The 26,630-nt window shown below is 43.5% G+C and overlaps 1 protein-coding gene across 4 annotated transcripts in view; it reads left to right on the plus strand.

Annotated features, from left to right (window-relative positions):
- Positions 1–8,472: 8,472 nt before the first annotated feature.
- FAM178B (family with sequence similarity 178 member B) overlaps positions 8,473–26,630 on the plus strand; it is a 114,555-nt gene continuing 96,397 nt past the window's right edge. For all 4 annotated transcript variants that reach the window (XM_043603236.1, XM_043603238.1, XM_043603235.1 and 1 more), the window contains exon 1: positions 8,473–8,559. In XM_043603236.1, the coding sequence (XP_043459171.1) occupies positions 8,518–8,559 (42 nt within the window). In that variant the 5' untranslated portion in view covers positions 8,473–8,517. The remainder of the gene's footprint in view (positions 8,560–26,630) is intronic.

Below are 26,630 nucleotides of genomic sequence, written 5' to 3' on the forward strand. Positions count from 1 at the left end.
TGGACTGGAAGACAGGTGTTCCAGAATGGAACCCGCCAACTCAGCCAGTCACATTTTCTTTTTTTAAAAAACAGCATTAATACTATTTTTTTAAGTTTATTTATTTTTGAGAGAGACAGAGAATCTGAAGTGGGCTTCGTGATAACAGCAGACAGCCCAAAGCAAGGCTCAAATTCACAAACCATGAGGTCATGACCTGAGCCGAAGCTGGATGCTTAACTGACTGAGCCACCTGGGTGCCCTTCCAGTCACGTTTTCTTTTGACCTCTATTTCCTCATCAGTAAAACTGATTAGACTAAATCATTATTTCCCAAAGTGTAATTCACAAAATCCTACTCTCAGGAGATGCTGTCAGTTAAAAAGGACTTGGGAAGTCCTGCATTTGATGAATTCTGTCTTGGAGATGCACATTCTAGCATACCAAAGGCTCTGATTAGGCCTGCTGCAAAGAATCCTGTTTCATTCACCTGTGGTTTAAGCCAGAGTTTTTCCATCTTCATTGGCCACTCTTTGCCAAGAAACACCCACTAACCCAACTCTCAGCAGACCAGTGAGAAATGCAGTTATGAGGTGTTACGATTCTCTGCTGCCTGACTATAAGATGGTTGACTCCAGGCTATGAAATGGAAATAAGGTTTATGCCTAATCATAGGACATTTTTGCAGGTCCTTATTCATCCCACAAAAGCCCTGGGATTCTACAGACTATGGAAGTGAGCTCCAATGTCAGGACCAGTCCCTAAGTCATCCCCACCCACACCCTGGTGCCTCCAGCTCCCACCACCTCTGCTCACACCCCTGCTCCCTGATGTCTCCTTGGGAAACAGTCTCCTCCACTCTTGCTTCTTCACTGGCTTTGCCAAAACAATACACCTTCACTGAGTATTATTTTTTTACTTTTATAGGATAATTTTTAGTGGTCAAAATAACTATACATTGTACTAAGTCAAACATATGATGAGTAAAGGAAAGGTTTGTTGTTAACAGTTTCATGTTTTTCCATTTTTTTTTCCTTTCTCTATGCCAGGGTCTCTCAACTTCAACATCATTTATATTTTGGTTTGGAAAATTCTTTGCAGGGCAAGGTGCAGTCCTGGGTGCATGGTAGGATGTTTACCATTTATGCCATTAGCATCCCCAAGTGGTGACAAACATAAATGTCTTCTGCCATTGCCATGTGTCCCCCTAGAGGGCAAAATCACTCAAATTGAGAATCACTGCTCCATCTTCATATAGACATATTCAAACAAAGGCACATATAAGGGATGTTTCTTTAAATATACAGATATATAAATGAATATCAAATACAAAAATATATGTCTATTATAAAAATTATTAGCAAGTTGCTTTTTACAAAAATTTTTGTGGAGGGGCACCTGGGTTGCTCAGTCAATTGAGTGTCCAATTCTTTTTTTTTTTTTTAACGTTTTATTTTATTTTTGGGACAGAGACAGACAGAGCATGAACGGGGGAGGGGCAGAGAGAGAGGGAGACACAGAATCGGAAGCAGGCTCCAGGCTCTGAGCCATCAGCCCAGAGTCCGCCGCGGGGCTCAAACTCGGACCGCGAGATCGTGACCTGAGCAGAAGTCGGATGCTCAACCGACTGAGCCACCCAGGCACCCCGAGTGTCCAATTCTTGATTTCAGCTCAGGTCACGGGTCCATGCCGACCATGGAGCCTGCTTAAGATTCTCTCTCTGTCTCTGTCTCTGTCTCTCTGTCTCTGTCTCTCTCTCTGTCTCTCTGTCTCTCCCCCTTTGCCCCTATCCCCCACCTCACTCTTTAAAAAAAAAGAAATTGTGGACATCTTAAACCAATACATATAGATCTAACTCATTTTATGTAATTGCTGCATAGTATTTCCTACTATAAATGTAATTTACCCATTTTCCCCTTGATGAATATTCAGAATATTTTTGCTTCTTAAACAGTGCTGCAATGCCTGCCTGTGTACACCTAGCCTTATATTTTGGAAGGTGTGTACAGTAAACACCAATAAATTCTGCCATTTTGTTTTCCCCAAAGTTTGGAGCAATCCATGTTCCCACCAGCAGGGCATGGGAGTGCCACACCCCATGTCTACATGCTGGGAGTTACCCACCTTTTGCAAAGTTTGCCCACAGGTGGATAAAAATGAGATGCTGTTGGTGTTTCCATTTTAAGTTCCCTAACCTCTAAGGTAGCTGAGCATCTTTTCATATGATTGTTTGAATTTCCTCTACTGTGAACTGCCAGGCTCAGCCCTTCAAGCAAGTTCCTTAACCTCTTTTTGCCTCAGTTTTATTTTCTTTCAAGTGGGTGCAAGGCTTACCTCTGGGGCCGTTGTGAGGACCAAATGAGTTAACACTTGTAAAGTGCCTAACACGCTGTAAGTGCGGAGTTCATGTTGGCTTTAAAATGGTCTATTTAGGAGCGCCTGGGTGGCGCAGTTGGTTAAGCGTCTGACTTCAGCCAGGTCACGATCTCGCGGTCCGGGAGTTTGAGCCCCGTGTCAGGCTCTGGGCTGATCGTTCAGAGCCTGGAGCCTGTTTCCGATTCTGTGTCTCCCTCTCTCTCTGCCCCTCCCCCATTCATGCTCTGTCTCTCTCTGTCCCAAAAATAAATAAACGTTGGAAAAAAAAATTTTTTTTAAATAAATAAATAAATAAAATGGTCTATTTAAAAACAGTTGCCTGTTTTTACCCAGAAGATCTCCAGAATGATAGAAAGGAAACTAATACAAGTAGCTACCTCTGTGTATTTGTGGAGGTGAGGAAGTGGTGGTGGTTGATGGGGAACAGGGCATGAAGGCAGGGGTGGGAGTGAGACCCACTGCAGACCTCTTATGCTATTTTGGGTTTTGTTTGAACTATGTGCATGTGTTACCTATTCAGAAATGAAGTAAACATTTTTTAATTGGCTATTCATATTCTCATTTGGGGAGATTCTTTATCTTACTGACTTGCAGAGACTCTGTTATATCGACTCCTTCCCATGGGTCAAGGCTGGTCACTATTCAAGGGGGAGTAAAATGTGACTTCTTCCTTGAACCTATCACAAGAATGTGGGAAGGGTGGAGAGTTGTTCTTGGTCTGGGCAGAGTTCTCACAAGCTTAAAGTAATGGGGTCAAAAAAGGATTTAATCTGCATTTCTATTGCTCTGGCTGGGCCACAGAGGTCCTGACCACTTACAAAGGCATGTGTAGGGCCAATTTTTAATTATAATGAGGGTGGGGGAGATGGTTGCTGTGTGCAGGCCCTCTGGGATCTGGCATCAGCTAGGGACTGCCCAGACCCCAAGGGCCATCTAGGGAGGCCTAAGAAAGGTCTGATAAAGTGGCTGAGCCTCCTGCAGCCTGCTGGGAGCTAGGACCCTTCTGGCAGAAAAGCCAGGTCAGAACAAATCAAACATTTTTGTGCAGATGCCACAAATCCAAAATGGGTCACCTGGAACTGTCAGCATGGGGCCTGGCTGTAGCTGGGGCTCAGAGGGATCAGAGGAGGATTCTCATGTGTGTGTGTGTGTGTGTGTGTGTGTGTGTGTGTGTGTAAGAAACAAAAGCAGTCTGATCAACCAGCAGGGCAGCACAGGAGCAAATATGAATTGTCACCCTTCCCCTCCCAGGAGCCTTCTCTAACCCAGTGAGCTTCTTCCCCATCCCACAGAACCCCGTTTACTCTTCCAGGGAGGAACTTAAGCTCAACCTGGGAAATTGTAATATTCCTCTCCCCCTCTCCCCACCAGGCAATCTCTTCCCACACCCCCTTCTGCTGGGCAGTCCCATGGGACCTGTTTTTTTCTAAGTCAGTTAAGCCCCACTGACCCACACAAAAGAGGTGAGTAAAGGGTTATTTACAGAGGGGTGTCAGGGTTGAGGAGGACCAGGGTTGGCCACCCTGGGTCCTACGGTATTGGTGCCTGGTGAGTGCTGAGCAGCAGGGGAGCCACTGCCAGAGCCTTGGTGGAGAGGGCAGGGTAGAGGTGCACATCTCTCTCCTCCTACCCTCTTCCTTCCTGCTGGTGACCCTAACTAGCAACCAGAGGGCAAGGGAGTCCCTTGAGGCAGCCCATGGAGGACAGTCCCCAGGCAGAGAGGAGGAGGGGGATCTGGAGGGGCAGATGGAGTGATCAGCATGGTTCTCTGCCTGGGATGATGTCCTGCTCGATGGTTCAACTATTCTGTCACTGGCATTCTCAGTTCCTTGCTCCCTTGTCCATGGTACCCAATGCTAAATTTGCCCAACCATCTGTTTTCTGGGTTCCTTCTTCCAAGTTGGCGAGCACTGCCAGAGAAAAACCATACACCATGACAGGCTTGTGATTGTCACCCTTGGCTGGGCCCTCAATGCTGGGAGCTTGGTGGTTCTTTCCCTCAGTGTCCTTAAGCCCTGGCCCTACCCATGTTGTATTTCACTGAGGAGCAGACAGGAACTCACTCACCTCCCTTCCCTCCTCTTCCTCTTTCATCCTCCTCTTCCCCTTCCTTCATCCCTTCCCGCTGGTCTTGGTAGAACTGGGACTCTCCTCCCCAAGGCTGCCCCTTCACCTGCTGGGCTCTTTGCCCTCTCTCTGCATCAGGCACCTTCCCTTGGCCTTCAAGGATGCTGAGACCTGAGTCTTTCCTCTGGTTGGTGCCTCTGTCATGGATCTGTTTTCTTCCATCCACTTCCAGATTTCTGGAAGAATGACTCCCTCCCTGTGTCTACCTCTTCAGTGGCCACTTATAGACAGTGTCATCCAACCTACTGTCTGACCCCACTGTGCTCTAAAATTCTGTTGCTAAGGTCACCCTTGGCCCCCTATTTGCCAAACCCCAGATTCTGTTTATAACCTCATCCTCTTAGACAACTTCCTATTGCTAGCTGCCTCCTCCTTGCCTTTGCCCAAACTAAGCTTCCTCCACCTTGCCTTTTGGCCTCTCTTCTTGGCTCTTCTTCCCACGCTGGAGGTTGATCTGCAGAGGTCATTCAGGCCTCAGAGCCCTCTTCCCACTCCCAGCCTCCTCTCCCCTGCTAAGCTGCCGACACCCATCTCCACCTCTCTCTGTTCCTTCAGTACTCAATCAGATGATCAGATATTCCACTGAAGAAACCCCTTTGCATGGCCCTCGAGGTTCTCATGCTGGCTGTCACCTATGAGTTTTGTATTTCCCCACTGATAAGTGACATTCCAGTCCTCAAACAAACAAACCATTTACATTCATGCTTTGTACATTCTGTTCCCTTTGCCTTAAATGCTTTTCCTTCTTTTGGAAATAAGTTATAATTCCAACTCCAAGACCGTGGGCAAATGTTATCTTGCCTGTGAGGTCATCAGACTTCCACTGCAGGAGTACTGGGCCTGCCTCCAGGGGCAGGGGATTGATTACACTGCAGGGTAGTTATCTTTTTGCATGCGTTTTGCATCTAGGCAGCCAATGCATGATAATTGCTCATTGTTTGTTGAATGACTACTGAATGGATGAATGCATTACACAAGATAATTGTTTTTTGTTTTTGTTTTTGTTTTTGAGAAAGAGGATGCAAGTGAGCAAAGGGCAGAGAGAAAGGGAGAGCGAGAGGGAAAATCCCACAAGGGGCAGAGAGAGGGAGATAGAAGCAGGGCTCACCCAAAGCAAGGCTTGAGCTCACCTGATGTGGGACTGGAACTTACGAACTGTGAGATCATGACCTGAGCCAAAGTCAGATGCTTAACTGACTGAACCACCCAGGTGGCCCAAGACAATTGTTCATCTGTCTTTTGCTGTACCTGCTTATTGAAAATTTTGGTCATTTTGTTACATAATGTCCTCGTATAAGATTCTCCATGAGAAATTACTTTTGTAATTGAAAATAAAGAAAAAATTTATTTCCTTCTACCATAGAGACTCTATATTATACAGAAAAACAAGTAGCCCTTTGTGCACACCCACCCCCACCACACACAGAGAAACACTTTTATTTCTTGCTTCCAAGAAGCTCAGGGACAGGTTTAATATTTATTCACATAATCACATTAACCCTGCTGGCCCAAATGTGGCTCTTCCTCCTTTTTGTGGTTTTGAATTTTTTTAATGTTTATTTATTTGTTTTTGAGAGAGTGCGAGGGGGGAGGGGTAGAGAACAAGGGAGACTGAGAATCTGAAGCCAGCTCCGCACTGTCAGTGCAGAGCCACACACAGGGCTCAAACTCAAAAACCTCACAAACCGAAGTTGGACGCTTAACCAACCACCCAGGTGCCCCTGATTTTGATTTTTTATCTTTTCTCCAGTGCCTCTTTTGAAATCAGACAATGGGTGGGGCACCTGGGTGGCTCAATCAGTCAGGTCATGGTCGGGCCAGGTCATGAGCAGTTGGGTCAGGTCATGATCTCAGAGCTCATGAGTTCAAGCCCTGTATTGGGCTCCCTGCTGTTAATGCAGATTCCGCTTCAGATCCTCTGTCTCTCTCTCCCTCTCAAAAATAAATAAACAGTTTTTTAAAAACGTTGAAATCAGACCGTGGAGTATGAAGAAAAAGGTATACACAATGGAGCCAGAGAAACATGGGCTCAGATGGTACTAGCAGCTCTGCAACTGGGGCAACTTAAGCTCTCCGAACCTCCAATTTCCCTTCTGTAGGGTCCTTAAAAAGGATTGAATTACAATGTATATAGCGTATGTAGCTCCTTCTAGATGATCAATAAAAGATGATTACATGAAGAAGCAGCTATAAATGAATAAAATAATTGAAACTGTCATTCCAGGTTGGCCTTTGTAAGACTAAGCACCCACTCTCCCTGGAAGGAGTAAGGAAGGCCAACTTGCCTAAAGCCTTTCTCCTGAGTCGATCCCATCTCTATGGTTACTATTCAAAGGACTCTTGGGAACACAGCTTTTTAACCAGGCTAAGAGATCAAGTCACGAGGAGTGGGCACACACAACATGGGGTCGGGCAGAGCAGGACTTGAAGGAACAGAGATCCTAGGAGGAGGAGGAGAATGGGCGGGCCTTCAGCAGGCATGACCTGCTGCATGAAGAGGCCCTCTAATGGAGTCTCTGAGCCACCTGAGGCAGCCCTGTTGGCCAAATTTCCTTTTCTTTCCTTCCAGGGTCCTCTGGGAGGAATGTGGAGGGCCTCAAGGACACAGGGCCTCCACACAAAGAAGTGAGAACAACAGGTTCCTAAAGTGAGAGCAAAACCCTGGGTGACATGAGGAAAGACAGACCAGTAGCAATGAGAGCCCTGGGATTAAATGTAGGCTCTCATACCCCAGAGTATGGCTCTGGGTCAGGCAGCTCGCCTCCAAGCCTCAGTTTCTTCCACTGGAAAATGAGTAGTCAGCACCCTCCAGCCTACAGTGAAGATCCAATGAGCTAATGTTGGTGGGAGCATTCGTATACCAAAAAAGGATTATTCTTGTGTAGGTTAGTATTTTCAACTTTGCCTGGGGCTGGATCTGTCTCTTCATATTAAACTTACAAACAATGCTCATTAAAATGGATATACCTATGTATGTTTAAAACATTTAAAATGGCAGACGTTCTCCAAAGAACAGGAAGGAGTTCAGAAGGGATCCTTTCAGTCTCTTCAATATCCCTTTTAACAAATGGAAGTCACATGAATTAATAGGCTCAAACTCCTAGATGAGCTGATCAAAGGAAGTAAAGGTCAAGAAACAACGTTGCTCCGAAGGCCTGCTAACACACCAAGGCCTCTGCCTTCTCTCCCTCACTTCCTGGCCCCAGAAGAGAGGCTTCTCACTCAGAGTATGGGCTTAGCCAGGGTGCCAGGAGTAGCACTGCTCAGCTCAGCTCGGCTCGGCTCTACCGCCCTCCTGCCTGGAAAACCACGCAGGAGGACAGTTAATTAGCTATTCATGATGTCTAATTAAAAATCAGTTCCCCAGAAGAGTAGGATATGGTTTTAATTGATGACAGGGCTGGCTGCAGATAAAGAGAAATAATGTATGTAAATGGCCTTGCTCAGGGTCAGGCAAAGGGTCGGGGCTCAACCAGTTTGTTCAGTGTGAATCTGACCGGCCGACATCCCCCAAAGAACGAACAGACGCGCACACTCACACACACTCAGATACACATGCCCAGGGCACATCTGTTCTCAAAGCAAAACATGAATAATCATGGATGGTGGCTATAAGGGATGCGCTCTCAACACACAACACGAGAAGTGTCTTACTTTGGGAAAGATCCCAGGTGGTCTGACGGTGGAGAGGCCACAGTGGGTTTAAATCCTGGTGCCGCCCCCTTCTGTCCTTGTCCCTTAGCAAGAGGCCCTTTCCCTGTGGGATCGGTGTCCCCATCTGTTTGGAAGCCCCCCAGGTGAGGATCCCGCGACTCAACTGCACGTTAAGTAGAGGGCACAGATCAAAAGTTCGGGAGGGGTGATTGATGCCGGCCTCGCCTGCGGGGAGCACTGCCCACCCTTGGGCTTCCGGTGCTGCGCTTGGCGTGCACGTGGATGCGCACGTGGCGGGCGGGGCTGGGCCCGCTGGGGGGCGCCGTCTGCGCGCGCCGCCCGGGTGCTGGACGGCTGTTGCCTGCCCAAGTGCAACCTCCGCATGCATCGTTGGGGGCGCGGGAAGGCCCCAGCGGCCCTGGAGGTAGGAACCCGCTCTTCTTCCCATCCGCGGTCGTCGCCCTTCCAGCCCCACCGTCCGGGAATCCTGCACCCGCTTCCTTTTCCCCACTAGCCGCCCCTCTCCTCCAGGCCTGTGCCCCGGCCTCCTATCCCTCCCCTGCTCGCCCAGTTAGGACGGTCTCAACCCCGCTGTCAGTCAGATCAGACACAACCCCCTGCCTCTTTTGCGCCCTTATGGATTTCTTGGTTAAACACATGTACTCACATGTTACTCTGACCCTGGCGGCCGGCTGGGCCCAGGGCTGGCCCAGACCAAGACCAGCCAGGCCCTCCTCTCCTGGGTGGCACAGTCACCAAGGCATCGTTTGCTTTGTTGGGACGGAACTTTCTTCAGACTAACTTGAGACTTGGTTTATGTTTTGGTTGATTTGGTGGTTGTGTGTGTGTGTTTTCCCAGTGTTCCCCAGGGCACAGAGGATGGCTTTTTTTCCCCCCAGAAAAGCTCTCTGTTCCCAGCCTATGCCTAGTTTGATGGATGTGCAGTTTATAATACTGTAGACTGTTTGACTTTCCTTTGTGGATAAAACTCATCTCATTTCATCTTTCAGAGTGCGAGCTGAGGGCTTGCTAACCAGAGCCACTGCCCTCACTAACATTCCTAAGCTATTAAATATTTGTTTAAAAGGACCGACACAAAGCACGGTGTTAGGAATAAGTCATCTTGAAAAAAGCAATATTCAGAAAAACAGGACTGTTGTAATAGTGTCAGTTAATCTTGGATCTTTTTTACATCAAGACTCAAAGCATTTTGGATTCCATAATGATTTGACCGCATGGCTACACTTTGAGACAGATTATTTTATTTTTCTTGTAGCGAGGAAAATAAAAGAAGAAAAAGTGGGGCAACATGTTGAAATCACACTGTGGGACAGTGATGGAGAGTGGGAGAGGTAGGCGAGGGAGGCTGAATGTTACAGGCTTGGGTTTCCAGGATTTAGGGAGGCCCCCACCCAGCAGTGGGAAGGGATAGACAGATGGAGCGGCAGTCCCTGAGCTGGACTGGAGAAGAGGGAGCATGGTGAAACCAGATGGCTTCACTCCTTAGCCTGGAAAGCAGATGAGTGAGATTGAGGAGGAATAGTCCTGGCTGGTTGGTGCTGGGTGCTGGGGAGGAAGAGGACAGGAGTTAAGTTTAGATGTTGAGTGTGTCTTCTTCCCATTTGACTGTAGGGTGGCCTTTTGTCTCTTGTGTTCCTGTCTCAACACCTAGCACACAGTACTTGAAACATGTCAGATTAACCAGAGTTACCATTTTTAATTGATTCTTGGATGCACCTTCGTTCACATCTTCACAGCTCTGAAGTTGAGCTGTGTCTTCTTTTGTGTCATTCACTTGGCAGATTTTTTTCTTTCTTGGTGGTCATAGAAAGTCATGCTGAGGGCGCCTGGCTGGCTCAGTCGGAAGAGCATGCAATTCTTGATCACAGGGTTGTAACTTGGAGTCCCACGCTGGGTGTAGTGATTACTTAAAAGTAAAATCTTTAAAAGAAAAAAAGAAAGAAAGTCATGATGCTCTTAAAATTGGTGGCATCTTAGCTCTGATGAAGTAGTGTTGCCAGCTGTGACCTTGGACCAGCAATTGCAGGTTTCAGCATTGGAGATTCAAGCACCAAAGATGACCTTTTATCACATTGTACCCTTCTAGTGTCATTCATTTCCTCTTCTTTGAAACTGCTAATGTTTTCAAGGAACACGAGGGAGGGAGTTGGTAAAAGCAAGAACAACAGGTACAAGTATGAAAAATATATTATTTTGTGGGTTGGAAAGAGAAGCAACAGCTGATGGATGTGTCTCCTTTCCTGGTGAAATTCTTAAATTGGACTGCCATATAACCACTGGTAGATGGATACCTTTAAGTGAAATATGCTTTGCAGCAGCCATGCTTCCGTGCACACTGGTCAGGCAGGCCTCATCCTTGAGCCTGCTCATGACCAGCCAGTCTGAATACATCTGTTGAGACCGTGAGACCCATGCTCCACCATCCACTGGAGTCTTGGTGATGCTGGGTCTACCACTGGCAGAAACCTGCCACTGCTGTACAAGCCCCTCGAGGGCAGAGACCATATCTTTCCCATCCTTGGTGTTCCAGTACTCAGCACAATGCCTGATACATCAGAGATGCTATGTTAGGTGTTGCTGAGTAAAACTGTGCTGGGCAAGTTGGGGCAAGTTGTCTTCTGGTCCTCAAGTCAAAGTCTTCATCTTGCAGAGACCATGTTCTGGGTGAAGGTTTCCTTCCCAGCCCTCAATCATCTGTGAGGCTGCTCCATGAGTTACTGGTTTTGTGAGCTAACCTGCAGAAACCTTATTTCTCACCCTTGGCTTGCAGAATGAGCTTTTGGGACTTAGTCCACTTGTAAATTGGAACCTGCTTATGTATCAACTCACTTGGTGACTTTGCTCCCAGAGAGCCTCGCTAGTTAACCCACAAGATGTCAGGGCCCCTATGGATTAATTGTTTCTGCTGAGTTTGCTGTTTAAGCAGGTGAGCTGGTCCCAGCCTAGAGAAAGCTAGAAAGGTGAATGAGAATCTCCTGGAAACAAAAGGGCAAAGTTTATGTTCTGCTTTGTCTCCAGGGAAGACACGGGCTGAACTCCTGAACCCCAGGAGCCCTTAGGATCTGTGAGACTTGACCCCTGTTCTTCATTCATGCCCTGGCTGACGTATGTGCTCCCTCTAGAAAGAGATGTTCTGAGCATGCAAAACATCTTTTCTCAGTCTGCACCAGGATGGTTTGGGGGTGGTTTGTGTAGAAGTGGAGACATTTAGGAGAGTTCTTTCTCTGTCTTCTTTGGCTGACTCTCAGGTTCCCAGGAGAGTTGTACTCTGCTTGAGAACAGTGTCACAGCCACCACCAGTTGGCCAGTTTTATTTTTTTTATTCTCTCAAGGTGATTTTGGGGATGTTTTTATGGCAAATGTCTGGTGATCTTCCAGATTTCAGTTCAAATTATGAGAAATCCTGATGATCACTAAGATTTTTTTTTAATTTGCGGGTATTAAAAACAAAAAATAGGGGCTCCTGGGTGTCTCATTGGTTAAGTTTCCGACTTCGGCTTAGGTCATGATCTCTTGGTTTGTGAGTTTGAGGCTGCGTTGGGCTCTGTGCTAACAGCTCAGAACCTGGAGCCTGCTTCGGATTCTGTGTCTCCCCCTCTCTCTGCCCCTCCCCTGCTCATGCTCTGTCTCTCTCTGTCTCTCAATAATAAATAAACGTTAAAAAATTTTTTTAAACAAAAACTAGTTTTGAACCATTTCCATCAAAATTATTTCAGGCAAGAATCACAAATGTGATTATATGTCAACTATACTGGAATTAAATTTAAAAAAAGAATCATCAATGGATGCTGAAACTATGAAATGAATGTATGATGAGAAACAGGATGTTTACATAATCTCAAAGCATTTTCCCCATAAGATACTGATTAATAACAGAGGGAAACATAGTGATATTACAGTGGAGAAACCTGGCCTTAACCAAGTGATTAAAATTAGTACAGCAGTAATGGGACACTATCATGTGCCTTCTCATATACACTGAGAAGAACACATCACATCTGGGTATTCCTGTCCCAAACATATCACCTGTATCTAATTATGAGGAAATGTCACACAAACCCAGGTTTATATAGTCTACCAAGTAACTGGCCAGTACTCTTCAACAGTGTCAAGGTTATACGTACACACATGCACACAAGATAATTACTGGTAAACCAAATGTAGTAAAATGTTGACATGGAGGGATTTTGGTGAAGGGCATATGAGCATTTTTTTTTTTTAGCTTATTTATCTTGAGAGATAGTGAGCACAAGTGGGGGAGGGGCAGAGAGAGAGGGAGAGAGAATCCCAAGCAGGCTCCTCACTGCCAGCAAGGAGCCAGTGTGGAGCCCGGCATGGGCTCAAATGAATGAACTGTGAGATCATGACCTGAGCTGAAACCAAGTGTCGGGTACTCAACCAACTGAGCCACCCAGGCGCCCCCATATGGGCATTTTTTGTATTGTTTTTATAATTTGGGGTACGTCTGAAATTATTTCAAAATAAAAAAATAGAAAAGGTTTTCACATTTTTTTCCAAAAATAATTATGGATGTAGTAACAGATAAAATATGCTATGTGTACTTGGCAGGGAGAACTTGACAAATCTAAATGGTTTTTGTAGTACAGTAAGATAAAAATTTTGTGTATCCTGGTAAATAGCTAACAGAAATGAATATTTCCTTCAAAAGACATACACAAGAATATTCATAGCAGCTTTATTCATAATACCCTGAAATAAGAAACAATCCAAGTGTCCATCAAAGGAAGAGTGAATAAGTAAGTTGTGATGTATTTATATGATGGAATACTATACAGTAAGGAAAATGAATGGAGAACTGCAACATGCAATAACATGGATGAATCTCACATGCATGATGTTGAGCAGGTTATAATCAGACACAAAAGAGCTCCAAATATATGATTTCCTGTATATAAAATGAAGAAACAGGCAAAATAATTGATGGTGATACAGGCAGAGTATTGTTACCTTTGGGGGCTATTGACTGAAAGAGATATGAGAGATCCTTCTAGGGTGTGAGAGATGTTCAGTATCTTCATCTGGGTCATACACACACACACACATACACACACATTGACCCTTAAACACATGAGGGTTGGGGCATCAACTCCCTGTGCATTCAAAAATTTGCATACAACTGGGGCACCTGGGCGGCTCAGTCGGTTAAGTGTCCGACTTCAGCTCAGGTCATGATCTCACAGTTTGTGAGTTCGAGCCCCGCGTCGGGCTCTGTGCTGACCGCTCAGAGCCTGGAGCCTGCTTCGGATTCTGTGTCTTCTCCTGTCTCTGCCCCTCCCATGCTCATGCTCTGTCTCTCTCTCTGTCTCTCAATAATAAATAAACATTTAAAAAATTTTTTTTTAATTTGCATACAACTTTGACTTTCTAAAAACTGTTAATAGCATATTGTTGATTGGAAGCCTTACCATTAGCATAGACAATTGATTAACGCGTATTTTGTCTATGTATCATATACTGTTTTCTTACAATGAAGTAAGCTAGAGAAAAAATATTAAGAAAATCACAAGTAAGAGAAAATTTACAGTACTGTACTGTATTTATAGAAAAAATCCACTTAGACGTGGACCTACATGGTTCAAGCTCATGTTGTTTAAAGGTCAACTGTGTGTGTATATATATATATATATGCCATATATCATATATATAAATTCATCAAGTTGAATAGTTAAGATTTGTGTACCTTATCTAAGTTACACATCAGTGAAAACTAAAATGTGTCTTGTGAGGATTATAGATCCAAATGTGAATTGTAAAATAATAAAAATTCTAGAAGTTGATATGAGAATATGTTCATGACTTTGGAATGGGGAAGATTTCTTTAAAAATTTTTTTTTATGTTTTATTTTTATATTTGGGAGAGAGAGACAGAGAGCAAGTAGGGGAGGGGCAGAGAGACAGAGACAGAATCTGAAGCAGGCTCCAGGCTCTGAGCTGTCAGCACAGAGCCCAATGCGGGGCTGGAACTCACAAACCATGAGATCATGACCTGAGCTGAAGTCAGATGTTTAACCGACTAAGCCACCCAGGTGCCCCAGAATGGGGAAGATTTCTTAAACAAGACACAGAACACACTAATCATAGAAGAAAGCATTGATAAATTAGGCTCCATTGAACTTTTGAATTTTTCTCTGTAAAGACACACCATTAAGAGAGTGAAAAGACAAGCCATAGAGTGGGTGAAAATATTTGCAACACGTAAAACTGACAGGGTTCATCTTGAGAATATATAAGAATGCCCATAGATCAAGAAATGTCAAAAAGGACAACCCAATAGAAATTGGGCAACAGGTGGCACAAAAACAGACACATAGACCAGTGGAATAGAATAGAAAACCCAGAACTAGACCCACAAACGTATGGCCAACTCATCTTTGACAAAGCAGGAAAGAACATCCAATGGAAAAAAGACAGTCTCTTTAACAAATGGTGCTGGGAGAACTGGACAGCAACATGCAGAAGGTTAAAACTAGACCACTTTCTCACACCATTCGCAAAAATAAACTCGAAATGGATAAAGGACCTGAATGTGAGACAGGAAACCATCAAAACCCTAGAGGAGAAAGCAGGAAAAGACCTCTCTGACCTCAGCCGTAGCAATCTCTTACTCGACACATCCCCAAAAGCAAGGGAAATAAAAGAAAAATGAATTACTGGGACCTTATGAAGATAAAAAGCTTCTGCACAGCAAAGGAAACAACCAACAAAACTAAAAGGCAACCAACGGAATGGGAAAAGATATTTGCAAATGACATATCGGACAAAGGGCTAGTATCCAAAATCTATAAAGAGCTCACCAAACTCCACACCCGAAAAACAAATAACCCAGTGAAGAAATGGGCAGAAAACATGAATAGACACTTCTCTAAAGAAGACATCCAGATGGCCAACAGGCACATGAAAAGATGTTCAACGTCGCTCCTTATCAGGGAAATACAAATCAAAACCACACTCAGATATCACCTCACGCCAGTCAGAGTGGCCAAAATGAACAAATCAGGAGACTATAGATGCTGGCGAGGATGTGGAGAAACGGGAACCCTCTTGCACTGTTGGTGGGAATGCAAATTGGTGCAACCGCTCTGGAAAGCAGTGTGGAGGTTCCTCAGAAAATTAAAAATAGACCTACCCTGTGACCCAGCAATAGCACTGCTAGGAATTTACCCAAGGGATACAGGAGTACTGATGCATAGGGGCACTTGTACCCCAATGTTTATAGCAGCACTCTCAACAATAGCCAAATTATGGAAAGAGCCTAAATGTCCATCAACTGATGAATGGATAAAGAAATTGTGGTTTATATACACAATGGAGTACTACATGGCAATGAGAAAGAATGAAATATGGCCTTTTGTAGCAACGTGGATGGAACTGGAGAGTGTTATGCTAAGTGAAATAAGTCAGGCAGAGAAAGACAGATACCATATGTTTTCACTCATATGTGGATCCTGAGAAACTTAACAGAAACCCATGGAGGAGGGGAAGGAAAAAGGAAAAAAAAAAAAAAAAAGAGGTTAGAGTGGGAGAGAGCCAAAGCATAAGAGACTCTTAAAAACTGAGAACAAACTGAGGGTTGATGGGGAGCGGGAGGGAGGGGAGGGTGGGTGATGGATATTGAGGAGGGCACCTTTTGGGATGAGCACTGGGTGTTGTATGGAAACCAATTTGACAATAAATTTCATATATTAAAAAAAAAATTGGGCAACAGGTACTTTATTAAAAAAAAGATATCCAGGTGGAGAACACAACATGAAAAGTTGTTCAGTGTCATTAAGTAAGGAAAACACAAATTTATAATAAAAAATTCAATGAGGGGCACCTGGGTGGCTCAGTCTGTTGGGCGGCCGACTTGGGCTCAGGTCATGGTCTCACAGCTTATGAGTTCCAGCCCCACATTGGGCTCTGTTCTGACAGCTCAGAGCCTGGCGCCTGCTTCAGATTCTGTGTCTCTGTCTCTCTCTCTCCCTCCCCCACTTGCGCTTTCTCTCTGTCAAAAATAAACACTAAAAAAAAATGTTTTTTTAATGTAGTGAGGGGGTCACTTGGGTGGCTCAGTTGGTTAAGCATCCGACTTCAGCTCAAGTCATCTCACAGCCCCGCGTCGAGCTCTGTGCTGACAGCTCAGAGCCTGGAGTTGCTTCGGATTCTGTGTTTCCCTCTCTCTCTGACCCTCCCCGGTTTATGCTCTGTCTCTGTCTCTGTTTCTGTCTCTCTCAAAAATAGATAAACATTAAAAAAAACAATTTTTTTTCAATGTTTATTTATTTTTGGGACAGAGAGAGACAGAGCATGAACGGGCGAGGGGCAGAGAGAGAGGGAGACACAGAATCGGAAACAGGCTCCAGGCTCTGAGCCATCAGCCCAGAGCCCGACGCGGGGCTCGAACTCCCGGACCGCGAGATCGTGACCTGGCTGAAGTCGGACGCTTAACCGACTGCGCCACCCAGGCGCCCCAAAAACAATTTTTTTAATGCAATAAGAAACCAGTAGGTGAGAAATACCTACTAGAATGGTAAACCTTTAAAAAACTGACAGTCTCAGGTGCTGACAAGGGTAGGATGAGGAGAACTGGCAAATGGCATATAGGAGGGTAAATTCATTCTACCACTTTCCAACTGACCTTGTCTACCATGAACGAACATACCTATTCCTGTGACCCATCAATTTGACACCTAGCCGCATTCCCAACAGAAATGTGTGTGATTAGGTGTGTGAGATTGTGTGTACAAAAGGCAAGTAAAACAATGTTTATGGAAGCATTATTCATAATTGTCAAAAACTAAAAACAATGAAGATGTCTATCAACAGAAGAGTTAACCTTGTATTCATACAATTGAATACTATACAACAACAAAGATGAACATTCATAGACGTAACATTGAACTTTATAAAGAAGACGACAAGAATCCATACTGTGTGATTCCACTTATGCATTATTGAAAAAACAGGCAAATCTGTGGTGTTAAGTTTTATTTTGGGGGCAGAGGGTGGGCGTACTGACTGGGAGTGAGCATAAAGGACTCTGGGGTGCTGGTATGTGCCATCTTTTTTACTTTGGTAATGGTTACCTAGGTGTGTTCACTTTGTGAAAATTCATCTAGCTGTATTCTTACCCTGGTACACTTTTCTGTCATACATTGTACTTTAAAGTTGATTAATTTGATTTGCAGCTAGTGTAGTGATGTTTGATATATTGCATGGCATTATGGATTGAATTGTGTCTCCCCCTCAAATTCATGTGTTGAAGCCCTAACTCGCAATATGATGGTATTTAGAGATGGGGCCTGTGGGAGGTAATTAAGTTAGATGAGGTCGTGAGGGTGGGATGGCATGATGGAATTAGTATCCTTTATTTATTTTTTAATGTTTATTTTTGAAACAGAGAGATCGTGGGGGGGGGGGGCGGCAGAGAGAGAGGGAAACACAGAATCTGAAGCAGGTTCCAGGCTCTGAGCTGTCAGCACAGAGCCCGACACGGGGCTTGAACTCACAAACCATGAGATTGTGACCTGAGCCAAAGTTGGACACTTAACCGACTGAGCCACTCAGGCACCCCGGATTAGTATCCTTATAAGAGGAAGGGGCGCCAGGGTGGCTCAGTTGGTTAAGCGTCCTTATGTCAGTTAAGCATCCTAAGTCCTAAGTGTCTGACTCTTGATTCCAGCTCAGGTCATGATCTCACAGTTCATGGGATCCAACCCTGTGTCAGGCTCTATGCTGATAGCATGGAGGCCGCTTGGGATTCTGTCTCTCCCTCTCTGCCCCTCCCCTGCTTATGAGCACACACACACTCCCTCTCTCAAAATAAATAAAACATTAAAAAAAAAAAAAAGAGGAAGAGACCAATGCACACATTCTGTGTCTTTCCCACAAGCGCATCAAGGAGAGGTCATGTGAGCACACAGCAGAGAATAGTCTCTCCTGTGAGCCATGAGAAAAGCCCTCAGAAAGAAACCTATCTTGCCAGCACCTTGATCTTGGATTTGTAGCCTCAAGAACTATGAAAAATAATGGGCGCCTGGGTGGCTCAGTCAGTTAAGCGTCCAACTTCAGCTCAGGTCATGATCTCACAGTTGGTGGGTTCGAGCCCACATCGGGCTCTGTGCTGATAGCTCAGAGCCTGGAGCATGCTTCAGATTCTGTGTCTCCCTCTCTCTCTGCCCCTCCCCTGCTCACACTCTGTCTCTCTCTCTCAAAAATAAATAAACATTAAAAAAAATAAAAAGAACTATGAGAAATCTGTTTTTTAAGCCACCCAGCCCATGGTATAGGCATGTTGTGTTTTATTGCACTTTATTATACTTCACAGATAATGCTTGTTTTTTGTGTTTTGTTTTGTTTTTACAAAGTAAAGGTTTGTGGCAACCTTCTCTTCTATTGGGGCCATTTTTCCAAAAACATTTGCTCATTTACGCCTCTGTGTCACATTTAGGTAATTTTCATAATATTTTAAACTTTTTCATCATTATTATATTTGTTACGGTTGTCAGTGATCTTATATGTTCTGTTGTATATGTGGGTGCCATGAACCTCACCCACATAAGACCGCAAGCTTAAACAATAAATGTTGTGCATGTTCTGACTGTTCCACCAACCAGTCATTCCCCCGTCTGTCTCCCTCTCTCTCCTCAGGCCTCCCTATTCCCTGAGACACAGCAATATTGAAGTTAAGTCAGTTGATAACCTTATAATGGCCTCTAAGTGTTCAAGTGAAAGGAATAGTCACACATCCCTGACTTTAAATCAAAAGCTAGAAATGATTAATCTTATTAAGCAAGGCATGTCAAAAGCCAAGATAGACCAAAAGCTTCAAACAGCCAAGTCATGAATGTGAAGGAAAAGTTCTTGAAGGATATGAAAAGTGCTACTCCAGTGAACACATGAATGATAAGAAAGTGAAACAGCCTTATCACTGATTTGGAGAAAGTTAGAGTGGTCTGGATACAAGATCAGACCATCCCACAACATTCCCTTAAACCAAAGTCTAATCCAGAGCAAGGCCCTAACTCTCTTCAAGTCCATGAAGCTGCAGAAGAAAAGTCTGAAGCTAGCAGGGGTGGTTCATGAGGTTAAAGGAAAGAAGCCGTCCCCATAACATCAAAGTGCAAGCAGCAAGGTGAAACAGCAAGTTATCCAGAAGATCCAGCTAAGATCATTAATGAAAGTGGCTACACTAAACAAGAAGTTTTCAGTGTAGACAAAACAGCCTTCTATTGGAAGAAGATGCTCTCGAGGACTTCATAGCTAGAGAGGAGAAGTTAATGCCTGGCTTCAAAGCTTCAAAAGACAGGCTGACTCTCTTGTAAGAGACTAATGCAGCTAGTGGTTTTAAGTTGAAGCCAGTGCTCACTTACCAGTCCAAAAATCCTAAGACCCTTAAGAATTATGCTAAATCTACTCTGCCTGTTTACAGTATGGTTTACTGAATAGTTTAAGTCCATTGTTGACACCTGCTGCTCAGAAAGATTCCTTTCAAAATATTACTGCTTATTGACAGTGTACCTGGTCACCCAAGAGCTCTGATGGAGATGTACAACAAGATTAGTGTTTTCTTATCTAATACCACATCCATTCTGCAGTCTTGGGTCAAGGAGTAATTTAGATTTTCAAGTCTTACTATGTAAGAAATATTTGTAAGGCTATCATTGCTATAGAGAGCGATGCCTCTGGTGGATTTGGGCAAAGTAAATTGCAAACCTTCTGGAAGAGATTCATTCTAGATGCCATAAGAACAGTCATGATTCATAGGAAGAGGTTAAAATATCATAACTCTTTAAAATAGTCTGGAAGAAGTTGATTCCAACCCTCACAGATGAGTTTAAGGGGTTCAGGACTTCAGTAGAGGAATTAACTGCAGATGTCGTACAAATAGCAAGAGAACCAGAATTAGAAGTGGAGCTTGAAGTGTGACAAATTGCTGCCAATCTTAAAAACTTGAAAGGATGAGAGCTGTCTGGGGGTTCAGTCGGTTAAGCATGATTTCACAGTCATGAGATCAAGCCCTGCATCGAGCTCTACTCTGGGTGTGGAGGCTGCTTAAGCTTCTCTCTCTGTGTCCCTCTCTGCCCCATTCCCCTGCTCTCTCATTCTCTCAAAAAAATAAAAAATTAAAAAAAATTAAACTTAAAAGGATGAGAAGTGCTTTCTTATTGAAGAGCAAGGAAAGTAGTTTCTTGAGATAGAATCTACTCCTGGTGAAGATGATGTGAAGATTTTTGAAATGACAACAAAGGACTTCGACTATTACATGAATTTAATATCAGCTAAGCAGTGGTAGGGTTTGAGATGGCTGACTCCAATTTTGTAAGAAGTTCTGTGAATAAGATGCTATCAAACAGCATCACATGCTGCAGAGAAATAGTCCGTGAAAGGAAGGGTCAGCTGATGCGGCCAACTTCATTGTTGTCTTATTTATAAAAATGGCCACAGCCACCCCAGCCTTCAGCAACCACCACCCTGATCAGTCAGCAGCCAGCAACATTAAGGCAAGACCCCCCCCCCAGCAAAACAATGGACTTGCTGAAAGCTCAGATGATAGTTACCAGTTTTTAGCAGTAAATTATTTTTAACCAAAGTATGGACGTTGTTTTTTTTCAGACACAATGCTGTTGCACATTTAATAGACTACAGTACAGGGCAAATAACCTTTATATGCCTTGGGAAACCAAAAAACCCACTGGACTCACTTTATTGCCATATTCACTGTATTGCAGTGGTCTGGAATGGAACCTGCAATATCTCTTTGTATGCCCATATTTTGTTATAGAAGCCCAGGCCAACTAAAGCACATATAAATGTGCAGTAGCATCAACTACCTCATTTTCTGAGAATCCAGCCTGCACTGGCTCTGGGCTGGTCACTGGGATATGGAGACAAGACTTCATCTGTGCACCTCAGTGACTCAAGAGAACTAAGTCATCAGTGTGGTAAAAATACATGAAGTGTTGTGCGGGTGAAGAGGAGGGGCTGAGACATGGTACGTTTCCTCAGGCAGCAATGACACATTTACTCCTCTTTTATACTTTAAAGCGCCCCTCCGTCTTGGGTGCTCCATCTGGAGCAGTGACCTACTGAACTTTCAGAAACCAGAGTGTGCTGCTTTTCATGATCTTGAGGAACAGCCAAAACTGGAATAGCAAAAACTGTCAACTCTGAAGTAGAACAAAGGCTGGTGTTGTGTATCCACACTTAGTGGGCTCTGCATTGTTAGGAGGACATAGAAAGCACTTGTGCTCAGAAAAGAAACCAATTGAAAAGCAGAAAATATCCTTCCCTCCCACCGTCCCAGTTGCGCGCAGTTTTTGCCGCATAGACTTGGTCTCAATGCATCAGCAGTTTCTGATTCTTTTTATATTTTATCATCTCTGTGGACTTCTGAACACTGAAACATTTACTTGGGGCAAGGCAGTTTTCTTGTCTTTAGCAACTGTTCCAGACTCAACTTGGTATACTCTCAGTTCCCCAAGTAAAAGGGTTTTTAAAGAATAGCCCTAACCCCCCAACCCTGTATTCTCAAAAGGCATAATCACTTGCATAGAATATTACTGGGAGATTTTAGTAATACTTTTTATTCTTTGTTTCTTTCTTTTCTTTCTTGCTTCTTCGGTAGCATCTATAATGAGAAGGGCTTTTAGCATGTTTTCCAGCTTCCCGATGTCTCACTCCTTTGTCCTCTTGGAAGGTTAGCAGCAACAGCAGTGTGGACCTTCAGTTTTACTTTACTTGTACTTTCTTTAAAAGAAAAAAAAAAGATTTTGCAAATAAACTTAAAAAGGTGAGGGGCGCCTGGGTGGCTTAGTCGGTTGGGCATCCAACTCTTGATTTTGGCTCAGGTCATGATCCCACAGTCATGGGATCAAGCCTGGCATCAGGCTCCATGCTGAATATGGAGCCTGCTTGAGATTCTCTCTCTCCTTCCTGCCCCTCTCCCCCACTTGTGTGCTGCCTTGCTTTCTCTGTCAAATATCAATCAATTATTAAAAATAAAAATTAAAAACAAGTAAAAAAACTAGTTTATTGAGATGTAACTCACATACCATACAAGTCATCCATGTTCTGAAATCAATTTTAGAACATTTTCAGCACCCCAGACATAAACCTTGCATCCCTTACCTGTCACCCCCCAACTTCCCTTCTCTCTCCCAGCCCTAATCTGCTTTATAACACTCTGGATTTGCCTGTTCTGGACATTTCATACAAATGGAACCACACAGGATGTGGTTTTATAAGTCAGTCTTCTTTCATTTTATGTATTATGTTCAAGGTCCATGCATGTTGTAGCATGAGTCAGTACTTCATTTTTATAGCTGAATAATACTCCATTATATGGATATACCACATTTTGTTTGTCCTTTCAACAACTGATGGCCATTGGGTTGTTTCCACTTTTTAGCTATCGTGAAAAATATTGCTGGATTATTATTAATGGAGAAGATTTTGTGCGGACATATGTATTGATTTCTCTCTCATTTATACCTAGAAATGGAATGTCTGGGCCATATGGTACCTCTGTGTCTAACCATTTGGGGAACTGCCAGGCTATTTCCCAAAGCCCTTTTCCTTGTATGATCAGTAAGCAAGGAAATATTTTATTGTTCTTTTAACTTTTATAGGATTTTACAAACTTTGCTACTGACCACCTTTGCCATTTGTCGGTTAAAATGCTTCCATAAAAAAGCAGGAGGTATGATCACTGTGCTTACACCTCCTTCTCTGTGCATATTTCTCATCCTCTGCAGGGTCTTAATCTCCTCAGGTCCTTAGGAACATAGACATTGGTTATTTATGGACCAAACAGCTTTTCAGATACTTCTGGTTATAAGGGCAAATTCTTTTGCTGATCTTTACCTGAGATCCCACTTACATATTAAACCATTGAGAGTTTGGTTAGAATGTCACAAGTTTTGGTTGCTTGAGCTGATGATGTCTCGTTGATCATGCTCATGTCATGGCCGTGTTGGCAGCAAAGTGGTGCCAAATCAGGAACATTGGAAAGTTCTTGGACTTTCAGTATCACCCTTTCTGATACAAACAAAGGATTTTTAATGTTTGCAGAGGCCTCCACCACCTTCTATGGAGCTCAGGGCTGTTGGTGCCAAATACACTGTTATTGGCTAAATTGACCCCCTAAAATTCATAGGTTGAAGTCTTAACTACCTCAGAATGTGGCTGTATTTGGAGATAAGGCCTTTAAGCAGATAATTAAGGCTAAATGAAGTCATTGGGGGTGGACCCTAATCCAATAGGACTGGTATCCTTATGAGGAGAGATGGTTAGGACACAGACCAGAAACCATGTGGCAACACAGAAGATGGCCGTGCACAAACCAAGGAGAGTGGTTCAGAAGAAACCAACCCTACCAACACCTTGATCTTGGACTTTGAGCCTCCAGAGAGCCTTTATTTTGTGAGAAAATAAGTGTCTGTGGTTTAAGTCCCCCAGCCTGTGGTATTTGTTATGGCAGCCCAAGCTAGTTCATGCACCCTGATGCTTCTTTGCCCTGACACCCTGCCTGCCCTCCTGTGGGTCTTATGGACAAACTGCCCTCCTGTCCAAGACTATATCTTCTGCTTGGGTCATGCATCCTTCTGGCTCTCTTTACCCTGGGCCCCTCTCTGGTCCTTTTTGTTTCCCCAAGCCCAAAGGTGCCTCCTAGGTACAAAACATATCCTGGCCCAAGAATCACCCCAGAGGGAGAACATATACCATCAGGACTCCTAAGAGCCTTGGCCACACCCTATCACACTCCTTTGCAAGGGGAAGTTCAGTGATTCCTTGGCAGGAGCACCTTAGGAAGCCTCATGGAACTGGGAAGGCCAACAAGGGACACTTTATAACACAAAGATGGCTTTGGTCATCCCAAGAGCATTTTCATTCATTTAACAGAATTTGCATCTTGTGCATCCCTCCAGATGGTTTCTAATGTGGAATAATTTTATATGTTGAAAAGTTGGTCTCAACTTCCACTTTTGCTAAGTGGAAGCTGGGGATAAGTTAGGTTTATCAAGCTGTAATTTCATTACAGTAAAATTCACTTTCTATAGATGTGCAGTTCAGTGAGCTCTGACAAATGTATTTAGTTTGAGTAACAACTACCATGATTAAGATAAAGGATATTTTCATCACCTTCTGAAGAGTCCTGGTACACCTTTGTTCAGCAGTGGCTTCTGAGCAGAGGAAGTTACACAATTGAGTTGATGCCCTAGGTCTAAGAAGGTTGAATCAGAAGCGATGTTCAGGAAGGACTGGAAGGAAAAGAGGGTGTAGAAGGAAAAGAAACTGGTTGTTTTTGAAGGCAGGAAAAAAAACCAAAAAATTCCACTGGTGAACGGAAGGATGGGCGGTCATGTGCAACACCTCTCTAAAGGTCCAAAGGAGGGCAAGGTGTCAGAACCAGGGCAGAGGATAATTCTTAGTATCTTCCTTTTCTTACTGGGCCCCTACAAACATCTGATGCTGCCTTTCAGTACTTAGGCACAAATTTAGAATAGTTCATTATTTAACAATTGTGCAAAAATTGCACCCATAAATCCTTAATGTGGTTATTTCATGTATAAGTACTTTTTTTTTATTCCAGGATTTCTACCAAGTTATGCTGTCCTCTACTTATTTCACATAATTTCACGTGTATTTCCCCACCCCACCCCCGAATAATTTGTATATTTATTTGTCCTTTCTTGTGGTAAGATATGCATAGCATAAAACTTGCAATTTTAATCATTTTGAAATTCTGGGGCATTTAGTAAATTCACAGTGTTGTGCAATCATTGGCACTGTTGAGTTCCAGAGTGTTTTTCCATCATCCAAAAAGGAGACCTTGTACCCATTGAGCAGTCATGCTCCATTTCTCCGCCCTTCCCCCTTCCACCCCAGCACCCAGCACCTGGAAACCACTAATCTACTTTCTGTCTCTATGGATTTGCCTATTCTGGCATTTCATGTAAAGAGAATCGTCCATACAATAGGAGACCTTTGTGTCTGGCTTCTTTCACTAAGCATAATGATTATGAGGTTTATCCATTGTTATAGCATATAACAGTGCTTCATTACTTTTTGTGACTCAATAATCCATTGTATGGCTGTCCTATATTTTGTTTATCCACTCAGTAGTTGATGGACATTTGTACTGTTTCCACCTTTCGCCTGTGTGAGTCGTGCCACTGTGAACATTCATGTGCAAGGATTTGTCTCAGTACCTGTTGTCATTTCTACCTTGAGTAGAATTACTGGGTCAAATGGTAATTCTATGTCTAACTTACTGGGTAACTACTAGACTCTTTTCCACAAGGGCTGCACCATTTTACATTCACACATGCAGTGGATGAGGGTTCCAGTTTCTCCAGTCCTCACCAACACTAGTTATTGATTGAATGGTTGGTTGGTTGGCTGCCATTCTACTGGGTGTGAAGTCGTGTCTCATTATGTTTTCGATTTGCACTTCCCTAATAAAGTGGTTAATGACATTGAACATCTTTTCATGTGCTTTTTGGTCATTTGTATAGATTCTTCTGAAAATGCCTGTTCAGATCTTTTGCTTACTTTTTAACTGGACTTTTTGTCTTTTTATTGCTGTAAGAGTTCTTCATATGTTCTGGATACTAAACCCTTATCAGACTTATATGATTTGCAAATATTTTGTCCCACTCTGTAGGTTGTCTTTTCATTTTCTTAGTAGTAGCCTTTGAAGGGAAAATTTTTAACTTCTGATGAAATCCAATATATCTTGTTGTTGTTGTTGCTGCTGCTGCTGCCTATGTTGTTGGTATCATATCTAGGAAACCATGTTGGCCAACCTGGAGTCATAAAGATTTACCCCTGCCGTTTCTTCTCAGAGTTGCATAGTTTTAATACTTTTATTTAGATTTTCCATTTATTTTGAGTTAATTGTTGTGTGGTATCTGGTGAGACAAGGGTCTGGTGTCATTCCTTTGCATATGGATGTCCAGTTGTTTTTAGCACCATTTGTTAAAGAGAGTCTAAAACCTTTAAAAGATCTTGCATCTTTGTTGAAAATCAATTGATCATAGATGTATATATTTATTTCTGGAGTCTCAGTTCTAGTCCATTGATATATATGTCTACCCTTTTGCTGGTACCACACTGTTTTGATTACTGTGCCTTTTGAGGTTTTTTGTTTATTTCAAGTTTTTATTTAAATTCCAGTTAGTTAACATATAGTGTAATATTAGTTTCAGGAGTAGAATTTAGTGATTCATCACTTACGTACAACACCCACTGCTCATCCCAGCAAGTGCCTTCCATAGTACCAATCACCCATGCAGCCCAACCCCGACCCACCTCCTCTCCAGCAACCCTCAGTTTGTTCTCTACAGTTAAGAGTCTCTTTTATGGTTTGCCTGTCTCTCCCACCACCCTTTGTAGTAAGTTTAGAAACCAGATAATTTGAGTCTTCCAACTTTGTTTTTCTTTTTCAAAATTTCTTTAAGGTCCCATGTG

Source organism: Prionailurus bengalensis, chromosome A3 (genome assembly GCF_016509475.1).
Source record: "Prionailurus bengalensis isolate Pbe53 chromosome A3, Fcat_Pben_1.1_paternal_pri, whole genome shotgun sequence".
NCBI lineage: Eukaryota > Metazoa > Chordata > Mammalia > Carnivora > Felidae > Prionailurus > Prionailurus bengalensis.